The sequence below is a fragment of the Neofelis nebulosa genome, chromosome 6, assembly GCF_028018385.1.
Source record: "Neofelis nebulosa isolate mNeoNeb1 chromosome 6, mNeoNeb1.pri, whole genome shotgun sequence".
Lineage (NCBI taxonomy): Eukaryota > Metazoa > Chordata > Mammalia > Carnivora > Felidae > Neofelis > Neofelis nebulosa.
The window spans coordinates 137,915,490-137,938,056 of NC_080787.1; the positions used below are offsets into that span (position 1 = coordinate 137,915,490).

Consider the following 22,567-nt stretch of genomic DNA (forward strand, 5'->3'; position numbering starts at 1 on the left):
AGGCAGCTGTGGTCAAGCCCAGGATCCCATGCTGATTAGCCGTGCAGCATCGTGCACGGTCACCTTCACCTTCCTGAGCCTCGGCTTCCTTTGCTGTAAAGTGGAGGTAACGGGATGGTTGTCATAGGAACTCAACAGGGTGAGGTCTGGAGGATACTTAGCACGGTGCTTAGATCGGTGTCGGTGCTAACCATCAGTGACGATAATGCAGATGCTGATTGATTCAGCCTCGTTTTGTTTCTCTCTTAAACTGGCTACATCCTGCTTGTCTTCCACCATAGTTATCAAGAGTGCTTTGTGCAGTAAGCATGTAATGGGAAGTGTCCGTTCTCATGGTAGCTACGACTTACGGAAGAAAAGTTAACCTGGCAGCTCGTTCGAGCCTTGCCCTGTGCAGGGCTTGGGGCTGCTGTGTTAATGGGGGTGTTAGAATTACACAGGTAGGATCAGTTGACTATAGTAATTACTTTGGGAGGAAAATCTAATGGGACGAAACAGAAACCTAGGTGATTCTATCTCTCTTTGACATGCCACGCCTACCTGGATGAGGTCATATATGATTATGATGAATCCCTGAGCTAATTTGGCAATAAATTCATATTTATATTTAGGTTGTTATTTTAGCAGTAGTGTACTGATCATTTGATCCCGAAGGTAATTTCCTTCTACAAATGTGCCCTTGACATCCTAAAATGTATATTCAGATTTAATGAAGAAAAAAAAAAGAGAGAGAGAGATGCATTATAAAACAAAACAGTGCTTTTGAGCCCGAAATACAAAGAGGGGAGCGTTAATTTTCTTTTAAAATTCATTAGAAATGGAAACCACTTTCTAAATTGTGCTTGATGGCAGTTTCACTTGAATATGTTTTTCAGTCTCTGGAATGCTCATTTTTTATCACTTAGCATCAAGAAAGTATTTTCAGGATGTTTCTGCTTTTGTTAACTGGTTGGATAAACACTTAAGATTTTTTTCTGAGAGGCATTTTTATCGATGTATTCCAGTATTGATAGTTCATAAAGCCATTTGTTTTAATTCAGTGGAAAATAATTCTATTAAAGCTTAAATAAAGCTGTGCAAGCAATTTTCCTCCATTACAGTGTCTTTGGGGCCGCGTTAATTATAATAAATGGAGCTATTGGAGACGTTTACTCAGCACACAAACTCCTCATTGTTAACCACGGCTGCTGTGTGCTAACAGCTGCCTCTTAGAGAAACGTAACCCATAGTTAATGGTGGAAAGTGTGGCATTAACATAATTTTTTGGCAAGGACAAAGCTAAGTTGCCGTGTTGCCTTTAACAGTGACTCCTTCATTAACAGTGTCTTATCAGAGGCCCAGACTCCGGGGTGGGGGGTGGGGGGGGGGGGGGGAGATGATTGTGTTGTAGGTAACCAGAACCCTGTGTGAAATGGCTGTTTCTAAATAAAACAGGAAAGGATTTCAGTTGCTTATGAGTGTGATTTTTTAAAGGGGGCTGAAGAAAGACTCTGAAAAGCATTGCTGGTGTTTGATCAAATTTGACGGAGTGTACAGGCGGCTCTTTTGACATTGACACTGATGCATATTATGGTTTCCATAAGAGGGATTAGAATTAAAGCGTTTTTATTCTTCAGGGACCCATTCAGACAAAAATGGATTTGCTAATGCGAGACTTAGGAGTCCAGAATAACTTCTGTGCCGGGAAGGTTCTGTAAATGCATTTGCACATCGCTAAAGGTGTTTTTGTCAAGCTATTGGGGAGAATTTTTTGTATCTTTTTGAAGACCGATCAAAGATAGAATCAGAAAGTAATAGAAACTGTCAAATGATGATCTCATGTTAATATTCGTCCTTAAACCTGGCCCCTGGCCTCAGGATTCTCTTGGATTTCCTCAATAATAAATACAATTATCAAATTGATTATAGATGATAAAATCAGATAATATAAGGTGAGGAAGCTACCATTCGTTAAGCACTTACTATCTATATGCCAGGCAGGCAGTGTGCTCAATGCTTTATATATGTCTTGTTCCTTCTCATAACAATCCTGTCGCTGCTACTGTTAATATCCTCATCTTGCAAATGAGGCCATTAAGCCTTATGGAAATTAAGTGCTGATTCCAAGGCCATTCGATGAGTATAAGAGAGGACTGAGATTTGAACCCAGGTCTTTTGTTCTGCCGCCTGTCGTATTCCCTCTATCACCCCCGGGCTACCCTTGTCACCAGTGACAGTCAGTGCTATAAGCCGTATCTCCCCGAATCCATTCAGTGATGACCCTGGGGCTCCTTTCCCCCGCCCCCCCCCCCCCCGTCTGTCTCTCTCTCTCTCTCTCTCTCTCTCTCTCTCTCTCACATAAGAGTGACTGTTGCTCATTCTGTTCAATAGTTCTTCACATCACTGCTTCCAGCAGTTTCTCCTCTATCAGCTGTGTTCACAGTCTCTGTTGGATCCACTTGGGTGCCGCATCGAGCCTCTCCGCTGACCAGGTTCGCTCACCTCCTCTCCACTCCAGGCCCACAGCCTGCCAAGACAGGCACCTCACTGGGCTGGGACCAGGCTGTGCGTCTGCTACAGATTTTCTGGAAGCTTCCTCCTTTCAGATCCTTGTGGTCCCTTAAAGCGTTTGTAGGGATCGCCTATGAGTGTCTCCAGGACTGATGGAATACCCTCTGGTTGTTTAAGTCGAGTAGGATCTGGAGAAACCCTGGGGATGGAGGTTTATGTTTTCACTTCCCCTTTTACCTTGAAGCAAGAGGTTCACCGGGACAACATGTGCTAAGCATTGCTTGCAGGAACAATATGTCAAAGTATAAGCTCTGAAAATTATTTTTGGAAAGACTTGTGAAGACCCACAAAATTGGGCAACCCATGTGGCTTAGGAGGTCAGCTCTCCCCCTGCCCAGTGGTGCCTATGCCAGTCCTCGGGCAGCCTGTGAGCTGGCCCTCTTCAGGTTTGTTATGTACCCCAACGGGGAGCTGCCCGGTGGTCTTCTGGAGTCTGGGAGTCCTTCTGTGACCATCAGCTGTCTACCAACATTCCCCTTTGACGTGATACCCATGTTGCACAGTCTCTCACCAGAGATGATGGGAGTGACCCATGATTAACATCAGCCTGGATTTGGTCTGTTATTTTTTTTTTTATTTCTGGAAAATGCGATTCAGCCTGAATTCTGTAGTCCATTAATTGTTTTTTGTAACTCAGTGATTCTCAACCCTGGCGAAGCATTAGGATGCCCTGAAGAACTTTAGGAAATACTAAATGCTACATGACTTGTCCCCAAATTAAATTGGATGAGCTAGGGTTGGGGCTTGGCATCCACATTCTCAAAAAGCATCGCAGGCAAGTGGACTGTGCAGTGAGGGGTCGAAAACTAGTGAGACAGAGGATGGAGAGACGTTGGAGGAGGGATTTTCGCTACTACTAGGACCCCTGGTCATACAATTAGTATTGTTAGCAGTGCAAAACAAGTATTACCAACAAACATACTAGGCGCTTACTGTGTGCGAGGAGTGTTCTAGGCATTTTTTTATAGAATGAAATTACCTTTGCATACTCCTTATAATAACTTAGGAGCTTGTTTCACTTTTACAGATGTGTATATGGAAGACTTTGAGGAGACAAAGCAATTTATTCAGAGCTGAATGATGCTTCTTGGGGATATTCTCTGTTAAAAAGTGAGACGAAACCTTTTTGTGTAGGTATACATTGTATCTGGTTGTTCACGTCATTTCCCTTATCATGGGAGACTTGGATGGCTCTTGGATGGTCAACGTGCCTTGGCTCTGCCACCGGAGACTGGCTATGAGATAGTAATCGGTTAAGAACCTTCAGATTCCAGGTCACATCTCCCGGCCTCCTGATTTTTCGTACTAGACGTCACATGAGTGTCCTGAAATGCATCTTTGCTGCAAATAGCTTGTATGATAGCAGAGATAGGTAGACTTTACTAGCATACCGCCCTGCAAAGACCCTGGTCATACACATACTCTGTAGTAAGTATGCAGACTGTAACTCCCATGTACTTGGATTTAACACCTCTGCACCTTGGCACGCGATCTCTCACGTTATAGTTGCCACCTCCTGGGGAGGTGTCCAATATGAAGGGCTAGATGGCTAGGGTGAGATTGAGGACATGGTATAATTTCGCTGGTTGCAAAGTCTGAGATCACTTGCTTTCTAGTCAGGGCATTTTAAAAACCATTAAACCATGAGTGTTTTGTTGGTGTTGGTTTTGATGTATAGTTCTCTAGGTTTTAATCCGTGTACAGAGCTACGTAAGCATGACCTCCATCAGGTTATAGACCAGCCACATGGAGTTAGAAGGCCTGGAGTGTTGCTGCAAATAGTCCCTACCGTGTCCTGTCCGTACCTCAGCAGCCTGGACAAACTTGACTTTCTGTAAGAGTTTTAGCTCGATGCCAGCCTGAGCTAGCAATTTCTTGCAGTTTGGAGACAGGCCTTTCTGAAAAATTTGACCAGTGATAGGAGTGGAAACATGTGGGGTGTGCCTTTCCTTTTTTTCTACATTGACTGAGTATCGTAACCCTCGATCCTCAAAGAAAAGACTTAAGACAGGAGGCTGGAGTCCAAGCTCTAAAGACGTGAGTTGCTTTCTGGAAATAAATGAGATGATATGCCCTTATAGGCCTCCATAAATAAGAGATACTGCCTCATAGGGTGCTGCAGCCTGGGATCAGAAACTGGGGGTTCCCAGGGCAGGTGGAAGTGGGTGGCAAGGGAGACCTTGTCCTCTCTCCTGGCTCTAGATCATTCATCAGCCCTCCTCTGCCTTTTCCTTCTGAATTTGCACCTTGAGCTCCAAGCCCAAAGGCCTGGAGGGCTTTAGTCTGATTTCCTTCCCCACCTGGCACCCTCTACTGAGTCCCCCACGAGGCAGAGTGACCAGAAGTTCCTCCGGTGCCCGGGAGCCCATTCAGAGAGGCTTACTTTGATAACAGGGCTCCTCCTTTGATCTCCACAGCCAATAAGTTACCAACATCAGGTTTGAAGATTCTGACCGTTTTGTTTACTTTGTGCTATGAAAGCATAAGATCATAGGATGGAAAGTTCTACCTATATATCTGATAAAAATATGGTTATGCCCTAGGAAATAAAAACTTGCTGTCTCCAAGTAGGGAAATGTGTGTAGCTTTTCTTTGCCCTTTCTGTACCTCTGCTACAAGCCCAAACATTTACAGCCTCTGTGTTCTAATAAACCTACCAACAATGGGCACTCAGGGATCTGCTGATGGAGAGAACAACAGGGTCCGGGGCACGCATGTCAACACTGGTCAGCCCTGTTCCTTCCTCTGTGCAGAAGGAAAGAAGTGAAGTCTTCTATAAGGGAGCCAGGGAGAAGGGGAGACTGGAAGGAAGAATGGGAGAGGGAAGAAAGGAAGGATATTTGAACTAAGTCTCAATGATGGTGGTGGGGAAGAGCTTTTTCTGGCAGAGGAAAGAACTGGCTGTAAAGGTCCCTAGCTGCCGACAGGTTGGTGTGTTTTGGGGCAGAGAGAAGGCTGTTGTGGCTGGCGGTGGGTGTGGTTGGAGGGCAGGGCCTGGCTCCTGTTGAAGTATAGACCATGGTAAAGAGTGGATTATTTCATTCTTAGAGAAAATAGGTTTTAAGCAGAGGGCTAACATGGCCTGATTGATAAGGTTAGAAGAGCCCTCTGGTTGCCATCTGGGTAGAGGAGAAAATTTGTAAGCAGTGAAAAGATGTAAGAGTTCTCCCAAATGGTCCAGAGGGGCCAGTGGGAAGTGATCAAAACATTACATTGAGTCATGTTTCGAAGGCTGAGCCAATGGGACTGGTGAGTGGGTTGGTACAGATTGGGTAAGGGGTAGAGATGGATCAAGGATGACTCTTGGGCTTTGGAGCCCATAGGGGAAGGATGTGTTGTATAGCCAGATACAGAAGATAGGGAGGCAGCAACCTTGGGGGGGGGGGTGTGGAGGTGAAATTGCAACAAATAAAAGAGTTCTGTTTGCACTGGCAAAGTGCAAGGTGCCTATAGATGTCTAAGCCCGGGTGCTAAGGAGTGAGTCAGTGGGTAGCTGAGTCTGGGGTTTGAGGGAACAGTCGGCATTCAAGTCATCCATTTATAGGAACTCTGTCTCTTTTGGAAACTTCTCCTGTTTCAAAACCATTAGTTGTTTGAGCTATCTTTGAACCCTGAGATTGATACCTGGACGACATGCAGACGTTTGTTGGGATTTCTCACATCCGTCCTGGGAAGACACATTCACATGAGGAGGTGATGAGAAGCTTCTGCAGCTATACTGACTGCATTATGTTGGAATAGCTCTGAATATTTCTCTAGACTTAGGCAGTCATTTTTCTGAATTCTTTCAAGCAGATCCTCTTTATTAAGTCAGATAGAGATCTCACTTCCTAGTTCTGTGTGTTCCCCGTGGAATGCTGCACAATAATTAAGATCAAACAAATCATTAATCATATTCACATTTCAAAGATTCCTGAAAATAACCCAACATGAACACGCCAGGTGTTTGTGCTTGCGCGTCTTGTACATGAAAATCGGGCCCCGTTGTGCTTTTACTATGTACAACTAGCCAGTTAGAGTACAGTCATTGTGGACATCAAGTGGGTGACAGATCAAAAGACTACAGAGCAAAAGGGACGGCTGATACCCCAGTATGGAAGAAGGAAAAAAACCCTATAGGCCCAAACCCACTTATTTGCTATTTTTGGATAAGTTTTCCCATTTGAACTGTCTCTGTCTTAAGTTCTACTTCTCCTTTTTTTTAAAAGTGTATTCATTCATTCATTCATTCATTCATTCATTCTCTACACCCAATGTGGGGCTTGATCTCTTGACCCCGAGATCAAAAGTCACATGCCCTTCTGACTGAGCCGGCCAGGTGCCCCTTACTTCTCCTTTTTATTCCAATTTCCTAAGTCACTTTTGCATTCTTCTAAAAAAAAAATCAGCTTTCATCTACTCCAACTGGGACACTTACTTTTTCCTTAAGCTACTGTTCTCTCTAGATATCCTTGTGTTTCCAATATTTTTTTAAATTTTGTTGTGTTAGAAAGGCTGACTGTCTTCACTTTTTGTGAAGGTGATTTCCCCTGACTGACAAGCATTATCTCCTTGGAGGGGAGCCTTTGAATACACTGAGCACATCATAGGCTACCCCACGGGCTCAGATGTGTTGCTGGGTTGGTGTCTGGGGTACACGGTCAGTGCCCAGAGTATGTTGCTGGTGCTTGGGCTCTGCAAAAGCTGGTAGGTAGGTTTTTCAGACAGATGAGCAACAGATCCCCAAGCACCCTCTGGAAGAAACGATCTTCTGTCTTTCCTGCAGTGTCACAGGGTGTGACCCTGAGCAAATCTCTGGATTTCTCTGGGCTTTTGTTCCCTCCGCTGTAAGTGGGAATCAGTATAACCCACCTCCGAAATTTGAATTAAGTGAATAGGTGGGAAGCACTTAGCAGGTACCTGCTGCATAAAGGGAACTCTGGGACCTTTAGTTCCCACCCTAACCAGTCTGAATCTATATTCATCAGGAAACGATAATCATGTACTCTGAAAAGTGGCTGTTCATCAAGACAGATCAAGCTTCTGAAGCAAGCTAGACTGTAAAGATGAAGGGAAATTGACCATCAAGACGAAGTAGAGAAACAGTGCAGTGGTTCTCAAAGTATGGTTCCAGGACCTGCAGCATCAGCATCACTTGGGAGCTTGTGCAATGCAGATTCTCAGAGTCACTGAATTGGAACCTCTGGGAGGGGACCCAGGCAATCTGTGTTTTAATAAGCTCTACAGACAATTCTGATGCACACTGAGGTTTGAGAACCACTGGTCTAAAGCAAACTCAACAGATACGGGGTGAGGAATTGTGGTGTGTGTTTCTGTGTGTGTGTGTGTGTGCGCGCGCGCACACACACCAACGTATGTACAATGTTTGTAACTGCTGAAAGTGTAATTGAGCATGGTAATGTCAACAAAATCCCACCAAACAGGCAACTAATGACCTATTTTTCTTTGGTAGAGTTGTCTAAATAGACATATATCTGGAATGTGTGTTTTCAATGACTGTGCACTAAATTCGTTTTGGTTTTAAAGCTACTGATTCATCAACTTTCTTCTTTTTTTTTTTTTCTTCCCTAGGAAATTCCACTTACTTGGATGATCATGGGCCACCTCCTAGTAAGGTAAGGTCTTTGCTTATGGTTATACATCCCATTTCTCTTTTCTCAGTTCCTACAGCCTCCAACAACCCTAACCAGAGCCCTCCTGGCCGTGAATTGTTTGCAAGAAAATAGTGGATGACAGATGTGAAGTTAATCTTTGATTTACAGTGAGGACAAAAAGGAAGCATATGAAGAGCGCCAAAATGGCGAGGGAGGAAGGGCCATTATTTTATCAACACCTGTAACTGTGCCAGGTGCTAGAGCCGTAGACTGACTTCAGATCTTTGGCGGCTTCTCCTGTTTGCTGCCCTGTTTGCCTCTGCATCCGTACTGGCCCGTGATCTGATGCCCATAGCCTGGCCTCCCCCTGCCTTTGGGCCTAGGGGCTACACTCATTTCTCCCCTTTTCTCCCTGGGCTGCCTTAGTTGGGCTGCTCCATCAAAGGCTCAACCCCTTAGAACTGGCCTTCTCTTTCAGTGCCCTGTCAAGGCTGCCCTGGCCTGACCTGCGTGCCCACTTTTGTTTTCCTATATTAAGCGTCAGAATAGTCTGGTGACATGTTAGTGTAGTTCTCCGCCACTATTTACTTTCTTGTACTCAATGAACACTAAATGTCAAGATACCAGAAAATGGGAAAAATAAAGATAGTCTTTGACCACTTAAGGTGATAACCTGCAAAGTACAGTTTCAAGTACGTAGTAAGAGGATAATCATCCCCTAACCTTCGAGGCTGGAAATTTAGCCCAAGGTCGGCTTTTGAGCTTGTGGGATTTGAAAAAGAACCCTATTATTTTTAAGACCACGCGTTTTGGAACAGGTATCGCTGGATTCATCGCTGGCTTTGCCACTTTCAGCGTGCGACATTGGACAAATTACACGGAGCCTCGGTTTTTTGATGTGCAAAGTGGGATTAACAATACTACCCACGGTAGAGGACGTCTAAAAGGATCAAATGAGCTGATATAGGACATTCAGCACCCGGCCTGCGCTAAGCATTAAAATAAAGAGTGGCTGGTGTTAACTAGACTGGAGCCACATTAAGGTTATTGATGAATGGTACGGTAGTATTTATCGCAGTTGTGACTGGCTCTACCACTTGGTCCCCTCCATATATATTGAGTGTCTGTGACACTGCAGGCATTGGGAATACAAATATGAAACAAGACAAGAGCAGCAGGACACAATAGCCCAAGCCCTAGAGGAGCAAAAGGATATAGAAGTGAGACACCCTCCGAGGGTAAGGACCCTCTCAGTACCCTCACATCCCTGCAGTAGCACATTGTGATCGTTCATTAAATTTCACTGAATTGGACCAGGGAATCCAGAGCTGGAATCTGAATTAGGTCCTGGCTCCCAGCCCAGGTTCCTTCCACTGGGCCAGTGTTCCCAAACTTTAGCCTGGATCAGGGTTTCCTGGAGGCTTATTGAAACACAGCTGCTGGACCCAGACCCCTGAGTGTCTGACTCTGTAGGTCGGGGGTAGGACCTGAGAGCTTGCGTTTCGAACAAGCTCCTGGGTGATGCCGATGCTGCCGTTCTTGGGACCGTGTTTGAGAACCACTGCTTTAAGGGCCACGAATCTGAAGAAAACAATTTCCCTGGACATTTTCTATGTTGTTTTCACTGCTGATAGCCTAGAAAGAGTAGTATGGCTTATTATATGAAGGCTATTTCTTAATATAATGGTGACTCACTATCATAACTCTACTTATAGTGAAAACAAATTTTCTTTGGTCAGTAACCTGCCTGGGAGGGCAAATAAGTGGAGGTGGGGGAGAAGGATTGTATGGATGGTCTGCTAGGTTCCTGCACCACTAGCTGCTTCTGTCCCAAGTGGGGCCAGTTGAATTCTCCCTACCTTCTCTGCTCTGCAGGAAAAGGGGTTTGGGGCGGGGCGGGGAGGGGCGGGGGGCTCTGTGGGATCCATCAGCTGTTTCTCTGAATGCCACGTTGGGACATTATTTTGGGTTTCAGGATTGATAAATGGGGCTTTACCTAATCAGGAGACCCAGGCCCGCTTTATATAAACTTGCCTTCTTGAACTCAATCCTTGGTGACCACCTCATCAGTCTGCTTTGGGGCCTCACTCTTGCTAGGTTGGCCATCCTGCCTGCCTCTTCCCTACTATCTTTGATGCCTGGATTCTGCGTCTGCTGGACCCTCTCCCCTTGCCCCTGTGGAGCTTTCCCTGGATCTGCAGTCTCCCACCCCTGCCTTCTGGTCTTCACCCCTCTCCCCACCACCCCAGCCCAAGCTCCCTGTGACACCCAGAAACCATCAGGTCATATCAGATCATTTGAGACCACTTTCAGAGTAAATCCGGTTTTATAAACTCTATTCCAAGTTTGAAATTGTCACTATAATCTCCTTCAACCAGCAGAAGTTTGTATGAGGCCGATTCTCTTACTATAAATGTATTTTCATTATCCAGGAGTGGAGTGGCAAAAGCGCTCTTGACTTTCTGAGCAGTAGCCAAAATAAGGAGAAGACTATAAAAATGAATAAAAATAATGTTGGTATGTTAACATCTTTTCACCCACACTCATTGCTGCTACCAGTATGGAAATGAATCCCAAGAGTGAGGAGGTCAGACTTCCAGATAAAGGTCCTTCGCGTGTCCCCTGAGGTGGGGCCTTGGTTAGTAAGGGCTTGTAGACCAGGGGTATGGGGACGTGGTGGCATCCAGGTGAGAAGGACTCACACATGTGTGGCCTCTAGAATGTACCCCCAGCCTGGCAGGGGAGAGCAAAACTGACTGCAGACCCACCATTTTCATATTTGTTTAGCATCCAGAAATAACTTTTTGATGCCAAGATGGAAAGAGCTGTGATCCAGATAAAGTAAGATTTTCAAGTCCTGAAAATGTCCTGAGGTTTACGGGCGAGTTCTCATTTGATGAAAAGTTCATTCCCCAAGTTTCACATTCCACAAGTAATAGCCATTTAGGGAATGGGGTGTACACCACACAGCACATGCAGGGCACGGGTCTCCCTTCTCTCCAGCGTGTTCATAAAAAAGAACCAAATGCCTCCGATTTTTGTTGTTGTTGTTGTTACTTGTTTTTAAAATCCACTGGAACCTCACAGCTCACCTCAGGTTTTAATCTAAGTCATTATTTAAGGCAGATGTTAATCTTTTCTTTTGTTAACCACTTATGTCCACCAAGCAGAACACGTGGCTTCAGGTTAGAGCCCAGCGAAGAATGAGCATGTAGATCTCTAATGAGTGAATTGGAAAGATGTTCTCTTTTTTTTTTTTTAATTTTTAAAAATTTATTTATTTAAATTCAAGTGAGTTAACATACAGTGTAGTATTGGTTTCAGGAGTAGAGCCCAGGGATTCATCAGTTCCGTAGAACACCCAGTGCTCAGCCCAACAAGTGCCCCCCTTAATGCCCATCATCCATTTAGCCCTCCCTCCCCCCACCTCCCCTCAGCAACCCTCAGAAGGATATTCTTGAGAACAAAACAGGCATGCGACAGCCAGGGTAGTGTGATCTCACTTCTTTTAAAGTTATATGTCTGTGGGGGCACCTGGGTGGCTCTGTGATTTAAGTGCCTGGCTGTTGGTTTCAGCTCAGGTCATGATCTCATGGTTTGTGAGATTGAGCCCCACATCAGGCCTCGCATTGGCAGTGATGAGCCTGCTTGGGATCCTCTCTCTCTCTCTCTCTCTCTCTCTCTCTCTCTCTGCCCCTCCTCTGCTCGTGCATGCGTTCTCTCTCTCTCTCTCTCTCTCTCTCTTAAATAAACATTTAAAAAGTTAAAAAAATAATAAACCTGTGTGTATATGACTGTACGGAGAAAAGTCTGGAAGGGGTAATAGTGTTTTCTCTGGATGGTAAGATTTGAAAAGCATTTTACTCTTTTCTTTATACTTTTCTGTATACTTTTGCATTCATTAAAGTAATGCCTGTTCAATCTAAACATCAGGGGAGAAAGTCCTTATGTGAGATAAGATTAGGTAGGGTTGGGCTGAAAAGCCTTTGGTGCTCGGGCCTCTGCAGGGTCGTCTGCAGTTTCATTGACGCCTGAGAGCAGCCTGACCTCTGAAGGTTGACGTCTTCTCCTCCTGTTCCACGCCCTGGACGGTGGGCCCCTGACGCGCAGCGGGCAACAGCAGCAGGAATTCTGGTGGTAGCAAATAGGATGCAGTAATTTCACATATGTTGGGATCTCAAATCTGATAGATAGAAAAGCTGTCCTAAGCGACCCAAGGAAAATAAAACCACTATCCATAGCTGATGTCTGTCATTTCCTATGTGGCAAGCAGTCTGCTAAGCGCTCTGCAAAGTGCAAGTTCAGTCTCCGTAAAACCCTATAAAAGAGGAAGTCATTTTCTTTAAATTGAAGTATAGTTGACATGCAATATTATATTAGTTTCAGGGGCACAACCTGGTGATTTGAACTTGTATACATTATGCGGTACTCACCATGGTAAATGGAGTTATCGTCTGACACTTATATTCCCTATGCCGAACTTTATATACCTGTGACTTATTTATTCTATAGTTGGAAGTTTGAACCTCTTAATCCCCTTTACAGATTTCATCCCTGCCCCTACCCCTTCCCTCTGGCAACCACTGGTTTGTTCCCTTTGTTTGGAGTCTATTTTTGTTTTGTTTGTTCACTTGTTTTGTTTTTAGATTATATATATAAGCGTAATTATACAATATCTGTCTTTCCTGCTTGACTTATTTCACTTTGAGTTGGCATAATGTCCAATGGCCTCTCTGTCCATCCATATTGTCACAAAGGGCAAGATTTCATTCTTTTTTATGGCTGAGTAATATTCCAGCGTGTGTGTGTGTGTGTGTGTGTGTGTGTGTACACACACATATATATTATGTTTACCCATTTATCTGTATTTGGACACAGGTTGCTTCCATATCCTGGCTATTATAAATAATGCTGCAATAAACATAGGGGTACATATATCCCTTTGAATTAATGCTTTTGTTTTCTTTGGATAAATACCCAGAACTGGAATTGATGGATCATATGATATTTCTGTTTTTAATTTTTTGAGCAACCTCCATACTCTTTTCCACAGCAGCTGCACCAATTTACATTCCCACCAACAGTGCACAAGGATTCCCTGGTCTTCACGTTCTCACCAACACTTGTTATTTCTTGTCTTTATGGTCATTCACACATGAATGGTGTGAGGTGTTATTGTTTTGATTTGCATTTCCCTGACGATTAGTGATACTGAGCATTTTTTTCCTGTGTCTGTTGGCCATCTATATGTTTTCCTTGGAAAAAATGTCTATGCAGGTCCTCTGCCCATTTTTAAATTGGTTGCTGTTTTTGTTTTTGTTTTTGTTTTTTTTTTTTTGGTGTTGAGTTGTATGCATTCTTTATATGTTTGGGATATTAAGCCCTTATTAGATATATCATTTGTAAATATCTTCCCCCATTCACTAGGTTGTCTTTTCATTTTGTTGATGATTTCCTTTGCCGTGCAAAAGGTCTTTAGTTTGATGTCCCAATTACTTTTTGATTTTGTTGCCCTTGCCTGAGGAGACAGACCCAAAAAACTACTGCTAATCCTGATGCCCAAGAGTCTATTCCTTATGCCTTATTTGGAGAGACTTGTGGTTTCAGGCCTTACATTTAGGTCTTTAATCCATTTTGAGTTTATTTTTGTGTATGGTGTAAGAAAATGGTCTAGTTTCATTCTTTTGCATGTAGCTGTCCAGTTTTCCCAACACCATTTATTGAAGAGATATCTTTTCCCCAATGTATATTCTTGCCTCCTATGTTGTAGATGTATTGACCATACAAGGGTGGGTTTATTTCTGAGCTATCTTTTCTGTTCTGTTAATCTATGTATCTATTTTTGTGCCAGTACCATACTGTTTTTATTACTATAGTTTTATAAGATAGTTTGATATCGAGGAGTGTGATGTCTTCACTTTGTTCTTCTGATCAAGATTGCTTTGGCTGTTCAGGGTCTTTTGTTCTATACAGATTGTAGGACTATTTGTTCTAGTTTTGTGAACAATGCTGTTGGTATCTTGGTACGCATTGCATCAACTCTGTAGTTTGCTTTGGGTCGTGTGGACATTTTAGCAGTATTAATTCTCCCAGTCCATGAGCATGGTATATTCTCCCTTAAGTTTCATCTTCAGTTTCTTTTATCAGGTGTCTTACATTTTTCAGAGTACAGGTCATTCACCTCCTTGATTAAACTTATTCTTATATATTGTACTCTTTTGATGTAATTGTAAATGGGATTTTTTCCTTAATTTCTCTTTCTGCTAGTATGTTTTTAGTGTATAGAAACACAACAGCACTCTGTATAGTAATTTTGAATCCTGCAACTTTAATGAATTCATTTATTCATTCTAATAGTGTTTTGGTGGAGTCTTCAGAGTTTTCTGTATATTATTACCATGTCCTCTGCAATTAGTGACAGTTTTACCTCTTCCTTACCAATGTGGATGCCTTTTATTCCTTTTTCTTTGTCTGATTGCTGTGGCTAGGACTTCCAATACTATGTTGAATAAAATTGGTGACAGTAGGCACCCTTGTCTTGTTCCTGATCTTAGAGGAAAAGCATATGGCTTTTCACTGTTGAATATGGTGTTAGCTATGGATTTGTCATACATGGCATTTATTACGTTGAGGTATGTTCCCTCTTTACCCACTTTGTTGAAAGTTTTTATGATCATATGATTTTTATCCTTCATTTTGTTAATGTGGTATATCACTTTGATTGAGTTGCAGATATTGAACCATATTGGCATGCTTGCAGTAAATCCCACTTTATCATCGTGATCACTTGATCCTTTTAATATATTGTTGAATTCAGGTTGCTAATATTTTGTTGAGGAATTTTGCATCTGTGTTCATCAGGGATATTGGCTTGTAATACTTTTCTTTTTTCTTTTCTTTTCTTTCGTTTTTTTCTTTTCAGTGTCTTTATCTGGCTTTGGTATCAGGGTAATGCTGCTCTATAGAATAAATTTGGAAGCATTCTTTCTTTCTGAATTTTTTTTGAGATAGTTTGAGAAGGATAGGTATTAACTCCTCTTTAAATGTTTGATAGAATTTTCCTGTGAAGCATCTGGTCCTGGACTTTTGTTTTTTGGAAATTTTTTTTTTTTTTTTTTCTGGCTCAATTTCCTTACTAGTAACTGGTCCATTCAGATGTTCTATTTCTTCCTGATTCAGTCTTGGAAGATTGTATGTTTGAAGAATTTATCTCTTCTTTGAGGTTGTCTAATTTGTTGGCATATAATTTTTTATAATAGTCTCTTATAATCCTTTGTATTTCTATGATGTTGGTTGTTACTTCTCCTCTTTTTTTTCTGACTTTATTTATTTACTTTTCTCTTTTTCTTCTTGAGTCTGACTAAAGGTTTATCACTTGTGTTTATCTTTTCAAAGAACCAGCTCTTTTGTTTCAGTGATCTTTTGTATTTTTTTTTAGCCTCTATTTCACTTATTTCATTCTGATAATTATTATTTTCTTCCTTCTACTAACTTTGGGGTCTGTTTGTTCTTCCTTTTCTTTTTCCTTTCTTATTCTTTTCTTCCTTATTCTTATTCCTTAAGTTTTTATTGTTTATTTGAAATTTTTCTTGTTTCTTGAGTTAGGCCTGTATTGCTATAAACTTCCCTCTTAGAACTATTTTTGCTATGTCCCAAAGATTTTGCAGTGTTTCCGTTTTCATTTGTCTCAGGGGATTTTTTGATATCCAAAAAAGGAAGTAATCTTGTAATTCTTATTTTATAGATAAGGAAAACTAGATCATAGAGAGGCTGAATAACTTGCCAAAGGTCATGTAGTAAGTATTAGAGTTGGGATCCCAGCCCAAGGCTGTAGTTTTTTCCAGGATTTATTTTAACCATTTCAAGATTACTTATTTAAGTGGAAATGCAATAATTTTTTTTAACCTTATTTCTGGAATTTTACTCTTTCATATAAGGTATCTTGTACCTTAACTAGTACAATAAACAAGTTTTAACTCAGTATACCAGAAGAAAAATAGTCATCACTACCATTTGAGTTCTCATTCCAGTACATTATCAGTTATCAGTCCAGTAAGTTTTTAAATTTCTATCTCGTCTTTTTCCTTCCACTTTTGTATGCATATATACCTTCAGAATTCGTCCATTTACAAACTGCATATAGAGTAAATTTTGGTGTACAAACATCATAAAAGGTGAAAGAACTCTGTTTCGCATTCATGTAGCAAAATGAGATGGTCTAGGTTCTTGTTGCAAAATATTGTCTGACAAAGTCCTTCCTCTTGATGACCTACTGCACGAAAATACTGTATATATAACTATATAAAAATTAATTAATTAATTAATTAATTAAAGTAAATACATATACATTTTGTCCTTAGAAATATATCGATTCCTCGGGAACTATTGAATCTTAGAGAATTAATCCAGGATGTTACCATCTGAAGACTTGGAGTTTGTGGTTTCCCTTTCATAATTAATTTCATTGTCATCATTAGAGTCTTGAGTGCTGCTCTCTAACTCTTAGAGTTCATCCATGGTTCTTCCAATCTTGTGGAACCTCTCCCTCTGTCAGTCTTCTTCTTTTTGTCATTGTAGACAGGAATAAAACTTCTGACCTCCCCCATTCTAATGGAAGTTAAAAGCAAACAACAAAGTGTCTTCAGTCTTCTATCTTTTGGAAAGATGATACAATCCTTGGGGCAGCACAATAAAATACAAAGAGCAATGCAAGAGTGACGATGTATTGCTCTAATGGATTACTCCTCTTGGCCTACCCTGTTCAGGAAAATAGCCATTAGGCTCGTGTAGCTATTTAAAAAAAAATCAACTAAAAATTTTTTTAAAACTTCAGTTTCTCACTTCCACTAACTACATGTCAAATTCTTTAGAGCTACATGTAGCTAATGACTACTGTATTGGACAGCACAGAATAGAACATTCCAGTAATCCACTAAGCAGCAGTGTAGTTAGAGCCATTCTATCATTATTCCATTTTTCTACTACTTTAGTCTTTTTAAAGCATATTTGGGAATAATTGATGCATAATTGGTAGGTAATTATTCTAGGATGATGAAATAGCAGTGTCTCAAGATAGAGAAAAAAATAATAGCATTCAGCTCCCATAATGGTTCTTAAATTTTTTTAGAGGCTGGCAGACCCTATTATATGGTAATTATATTATATCTATTATTATAATTATGATTATATAATTGTAATAATATGGACCTATTTGACAGTAATTGCAGGGTAGAATGAGTTTTAAACCGTCTCTTTATTGAAAAATAAGGTATGTTGTCTTTGGAACATTCTAAGAAAGAATAAATTCAAGAAATATCAATACATACAAATAGTTAGAACTACTCAAAAAAAGCTGCAAGCCGAAAAAGCTAAAATTGGGTGCAGTGAACCTTCATGGGGCATACAGGGTTAAGATATATTACTGATGCCTGCGTATGTATGTAAAAGTGTTTTGATATACAAGATAATATTTATATATTGTTTTTAGATAATCATGTGCTAGCTAGTGTTAGTATTCAAAATTCTATTTTAAAATGGGTTCATTAGAAGGGTTTTATAATTTATTAATGCTGAGCAAACATCTTCAAATGAAAGAGAAGTAGTGATCTTAATTGACATGACATTTGTATAATACGTGTGTCCAGCAGCAAACTATTGCTCAATAAAGGTTAGTCCTTGTTACCTCCCAGCCTAGCCCAGAAGCTAATTTTCCCTTAGTATCAATTAATTATTGAGTGCCTTCTTTATGCGAAGGATCAGGAAGACACAAAAAATTGTTGAAGATAATCTCTGCCATTTGGTACTTTACAATCTAGTTGCATCTCAAGGCTTCCAAGGATCAGAAACTATGGAAGCACACAGCTGATATAACCTTCAGTCTAAATAACCCTATGCAGACAACCATTCATTCATCCAAGCATTATTTATGCACTAAATTTGTGTTGGGCTCTGTGCTGGGGCTGTAAGACTGTAGGAGGTACAATCCTCGCCCTCCAGGAGCTTAGAGTCTAGTTGCAAGGACAGGCTAGCATCTCATACAAGCCCGATCAGATACATTACATAGGTTGCTAGGTGCTGTGATAGAATGAACACTGAAGACTCCACTTGACCTCTGCAGGTGGGAGTCCTGAAGGTTGCGTAGGACAACCCAATCAGATCAAAGAATCTGGGATGGACGGGGTGAGGAGGGGTAGGTAGGCCTCACTTCTGAGGTTTGAGGAGTGGTGGGTAGAAAATGAAGATATGAAATGCTTTGAGAAACGTGGCTTTGACAAGAAAGAGAAAAAAATTGATAGCCTAGAAGACATTGGCCATGGCAGCATAAATTGTGTAGTAGAGAAATTGACTGGTAAGTAGGAAAGGAGTGACAAGTGACAGATTCAGTTCTGCGTGGGGTTATGGATGGAATTGTGTTGCCCTGCGTTGAAGTCCTAGCCATCAGAATCTGTGAGTGCAGCCCTATTTGGGAACCGGCTCTTTGCAGATGTCGTAGTTAAGATGGGGCCATGCAGGATAAGGATGGGCCCTAAATCCTGTATGATGGATGTTCCTACAAGAAGACACAGAGACATACAGGGAGAATGCAGAGGTTGGAGGCATGGAGGCAGAGGTTGGCGTTATACCGCCACAAGCCAAGGACCATCAAGGATTGTTGGCGACTGCCAGACTCTAGGAGAGAAGCGTGGAGCAGATTGTCCCTCTGAGCCCCCCAAGAAGGAATTAGCCAACTGACATCTTGATTTCAGACTTCTGGCCTCCTGAACTGTGAGAGAATAATTATTGTTTTGTTGTTTTAAGCCACTCAGTTTGTGATACTTTGTTAATGGCAGCCCTAGAAAGTAATTCAAATGGGTAAGTTTAACATTTTCAATAACACGGATAGCTTTGAGTGGTTTGCCCTGTTATGCGTTATTTGGTTTGATTTAATTAACATCAAAACCACCCTTAGAAGTCTATCACTAAGATAATTTAAGTGCATGTTCATAGTTTTTTCAACTTTGAATACCAAAGTTATCCCCCGAAATTCCTTCCTCAATTTTCGTAGTTCTCTTTTTCCCTCTTCACCAGTCTGATGTCTGCACTTTCTTCTGTTGGAAATTCATTTCTGCTGTTCGAATTGTGCTTTTAATATACAAAAGTCATATCATATTATGTTATATTTTTCTTGGGAAAAGATCTTAGTGGAAAAAAAAGAGAAAGTTACCTGAAAGGAAGCTTCTTACTTTTGTAGAATACAGGGGCTGGGAGTGCCAGAGAAAAACAGGAAAGAAGTCTGTTGCCCTTTAAAAAATATGTCTGTATTTTTATATGAGACTTTTCTGTCTGCCACTTAACAACCTCTACTACCAAGTCCCTCAGAAAGACTGCATATTTGTTTCTGTTTGTTTAGTTTTTTTCCTATCAATAAATCCTTACAAACATCAGCTGAAAGGAGATGTTTTAATGTTCTCCAGTAGAGAAACCATGGTTCGCATTCCTTGTTTGGAGCCTAAAAAGGAAAACCCACATATCTAATCATCATAAAGGTAAAGGACTTCTGGAAGATACCAGAAGTACAGTTACTTTCAGGTATCTTGGCCAAGCATTGGTCAACTCGGAGAGGGTTTGTGGATCAAAAATTTCCCTTTTTCCCTGAGGGCAGGATTGCTGAGTTTTATGTGTGCACAGAGTCTCCCTCGGTCAAAATCACTTACGTGGAAGAGTAGCGCTGAGATTGAAAGGAAAAGCAATTTCTTGTTTCTATCCCTCAGAACCTATTTTTCAGCATATAGACATGGCCGCCCCCCTTGATTTCCTCTTGTCTGTGAAGACCTCAAGAAACAAATAAATCTCTGGCAGATACTTGGGGGGTGTATTTGGCCTGCCTTGTTGAGCTGCTTCCATTCTGGCAATTTTTGAAGCCATTGCTGCTGGTAAGAGGGCCTTCTGGTTTCACAGCTGCCTCTCCTCCCGCTGTGAATAACCTCAGACCCACATTGTCTGATTTTCTTAGGAGAAAAAAAAAAAGTGGCATTCTCAAGAAATTTAGATCTTATTTTTATCCAAGGCAGAAACAGTGAAGTGTGTTTATAGTTACCTTTTAGTTAGGGAACGTTCCAAAGGCAGATAATTAATGAAAACAAATAAGATGAGTACCCAACCTACCAATGTGCCCACTCCATAGATGTAAAACATGTTACCCTTTTAACTTGCCAGATTCTTCATTCCGACTTTCGTATTTGTTCTTGGTTCTGCCAGGCTGAGGAGCCTGGCTTTGGGAGTCAGACCTCAGTTCAGATTCTAGCTGTGTAACCAGTTGCCCTAGAATAAATACTTCATCTCTTTGAGCTTCAATTTTGTATTTGTAAAAGGGGATGGTTTTATCCACCTCATAGAGTTGGAAGCTTAAATGCGATAAATAGAAAACACCTAGCATGCCAGACATAACTAAGCACCCAGCAGTGGGGTCTCTAGTACTCTAGATATTGCTTATATATAGCCTTTTGCAGACTCTGGTAACTCACTTTGTTATTACTTAGAGTAAGACTAGCTTTCAACAACCTCCCCCCCCCAACTGTATTTTTTTTTTTAAGTTTATTTATTTATTTTGAGAGAGACAGAGACAGCATGAGCAGGGGAGGGACAGATAGAGAGGGAAAGAGAGAATCCTAAGGAGGGATTCTTAAGGGATTCCTAAGGATGCAGGGCTTGAACCCTTGAACTGTGAGATCGTGACCTGAGCTGAAACCGAAAGCCGCGTGCTTAACTGACTGAGCCACCCAGATGCTCCCTTTTTTTTTGGATTTTTAAAAGCAATTAGTATGTGTCAGTTGGCATACCAGATACCAGTGTAAGAGCTTTCAGGTTCTGTGGTTGCCCCCATTCTTCCTTGGGCTAGTTTAGAACACTAAGCAAAGACTTCCACATAACAACCTTGGGCATTTAGCTTTTCATAAGCCTATATTGTTCTCTGCGTCCACACCTGACTTTACCCAAAGTCCTTTTTAAAAATCACTACAAAAGTGAAGCTGCTTTTCATTTTATGGATGAATCAATTGCACTGGGTAATAGGTTTGTGTTTAATGATTCATGATAAATATATTAGGTTGAGAGAAAGAACGAGCAGAACAGAATGAGGCTGGGAGTTAGGAATCAGTTTCACTCAGATGAGCATGACCTTGAAGGAGTCCCATCCACCCTCTCATTTTGTCTTGATCATTGCAAATGATAGGAAAATTTATGACTTGAATATTTTATTTTTAAATAACTCGAAGAGCATCTGAGTTCAGTGGGTACCATAATGAACTCTACACTTCGGAATTTTGTTTGAGAGGGATAATTACTAGCTGAGAAGGTTAAAAAAAAAAGAAAGAATCTGCCAAAGGGGAACAGATCAGCCTTACATAATAGGGTATTGTTTCCTTATCCTGAAGTCACCTGTATTCTTGCTTCATGCTTCCTTTGCACTCATCACAGCTCTTAACTATTAACATGGAAGTCTTTGGCCCAGCCAGTGGCCTCCTGAGATTTCAACTTTCCATGGAAATCTGTGTCCAAGTTCAGAAACAGTACTTCTCAATTTATCAATTTTATGAGCATGTAATGTGCTCAGTCTTTCACAAGAAGAACATAATGAATCATTTCTTACTCAACAAATGATTAGTACTATTAAGCGTATCTTCTACTTTTTTTTTTTATTAAAAGATTTCTGCAAAGCCACAGGTCTAAAAATACGTGGTTTGTGTAATTGTTCTTTTAGTATCTTCTCCACCCCACTCCCCAAAACCCAAGGGCCAGTTTTCATTGATAAGATGTTCTCCACACCTTATCCAAACCAGCACCACTTAGAATCACAGACTTAATACATTGCCAGGTTTGGGCTGCCTTCAACAAAAATAAAGGACTTTAAATGAAGCATGAAATTTTTAAATTGCAAATTGTTGTTGGAAAGCATATTTAATCAAGAAATTGCTTTAGTAAATTAAGAAAACTCATGCCACCATTTTTTGGCAGGGGAACAATTGCCTCAGGGTTTTCAAAGTTGTAGTAACTTAATCATTTTAGCAGCTTCCAATATAGTCACCTAATTCTTTCTGTTTGTTTTATGTCTTCCTTGACCATATGATCAATTCTTTTTGTTTTTAAAAACCATGCATGCTCCTATTTTGTTTTGATTTGGAAAGTACAGAAAATTGCAGAGTAGCAGGAAACAATAAGCACGCATTATGCCGCCACTCAGAGACGACCATAATGAAGCATTTTTCAGAATTCTGCCCAATCTTTATTGTGTATTAAGAGTATAAAAGCCTTACATATCATTGGCTGCAAATATTTTGCCCGTCCTTGGATGTACCTTTTATGTTTAATCAAAGTCATGCACATACATAACACACAGGGTTTAAAGCACCAGATGGCTCATGAGCTTATGACAAAGGGACCCCTGG

The 22,567-nt window shown here is 41.1% G+C and overlaps 1 protein-coding gene across 7 annotated transcripts in view; it reads left to right on the top strand.

Moving 5' to 3' along the window:
* The window catches only part of UST (uronyl 2-sulfotransferase), a 314,823-nt gene that overhangs the window by 110,720 nt on the left and 181,536 nt on the right, over positions 1-22,567 (top strand). For all 7 annotated transcript variants that reach the window (XM_058735595.1, XM_058735598.1, XM_058735592.1 and 4 more), the window contains exon 2: positions 8,122-8,165. In XM_058735595.1, coding sequence (XP_058591578.1) covers positions 8,122-8,165 — 44 coding nt within the window. The remainder of the gene's footprint in view (positions 1-8,121; positions 8,166-22,567) is intronic.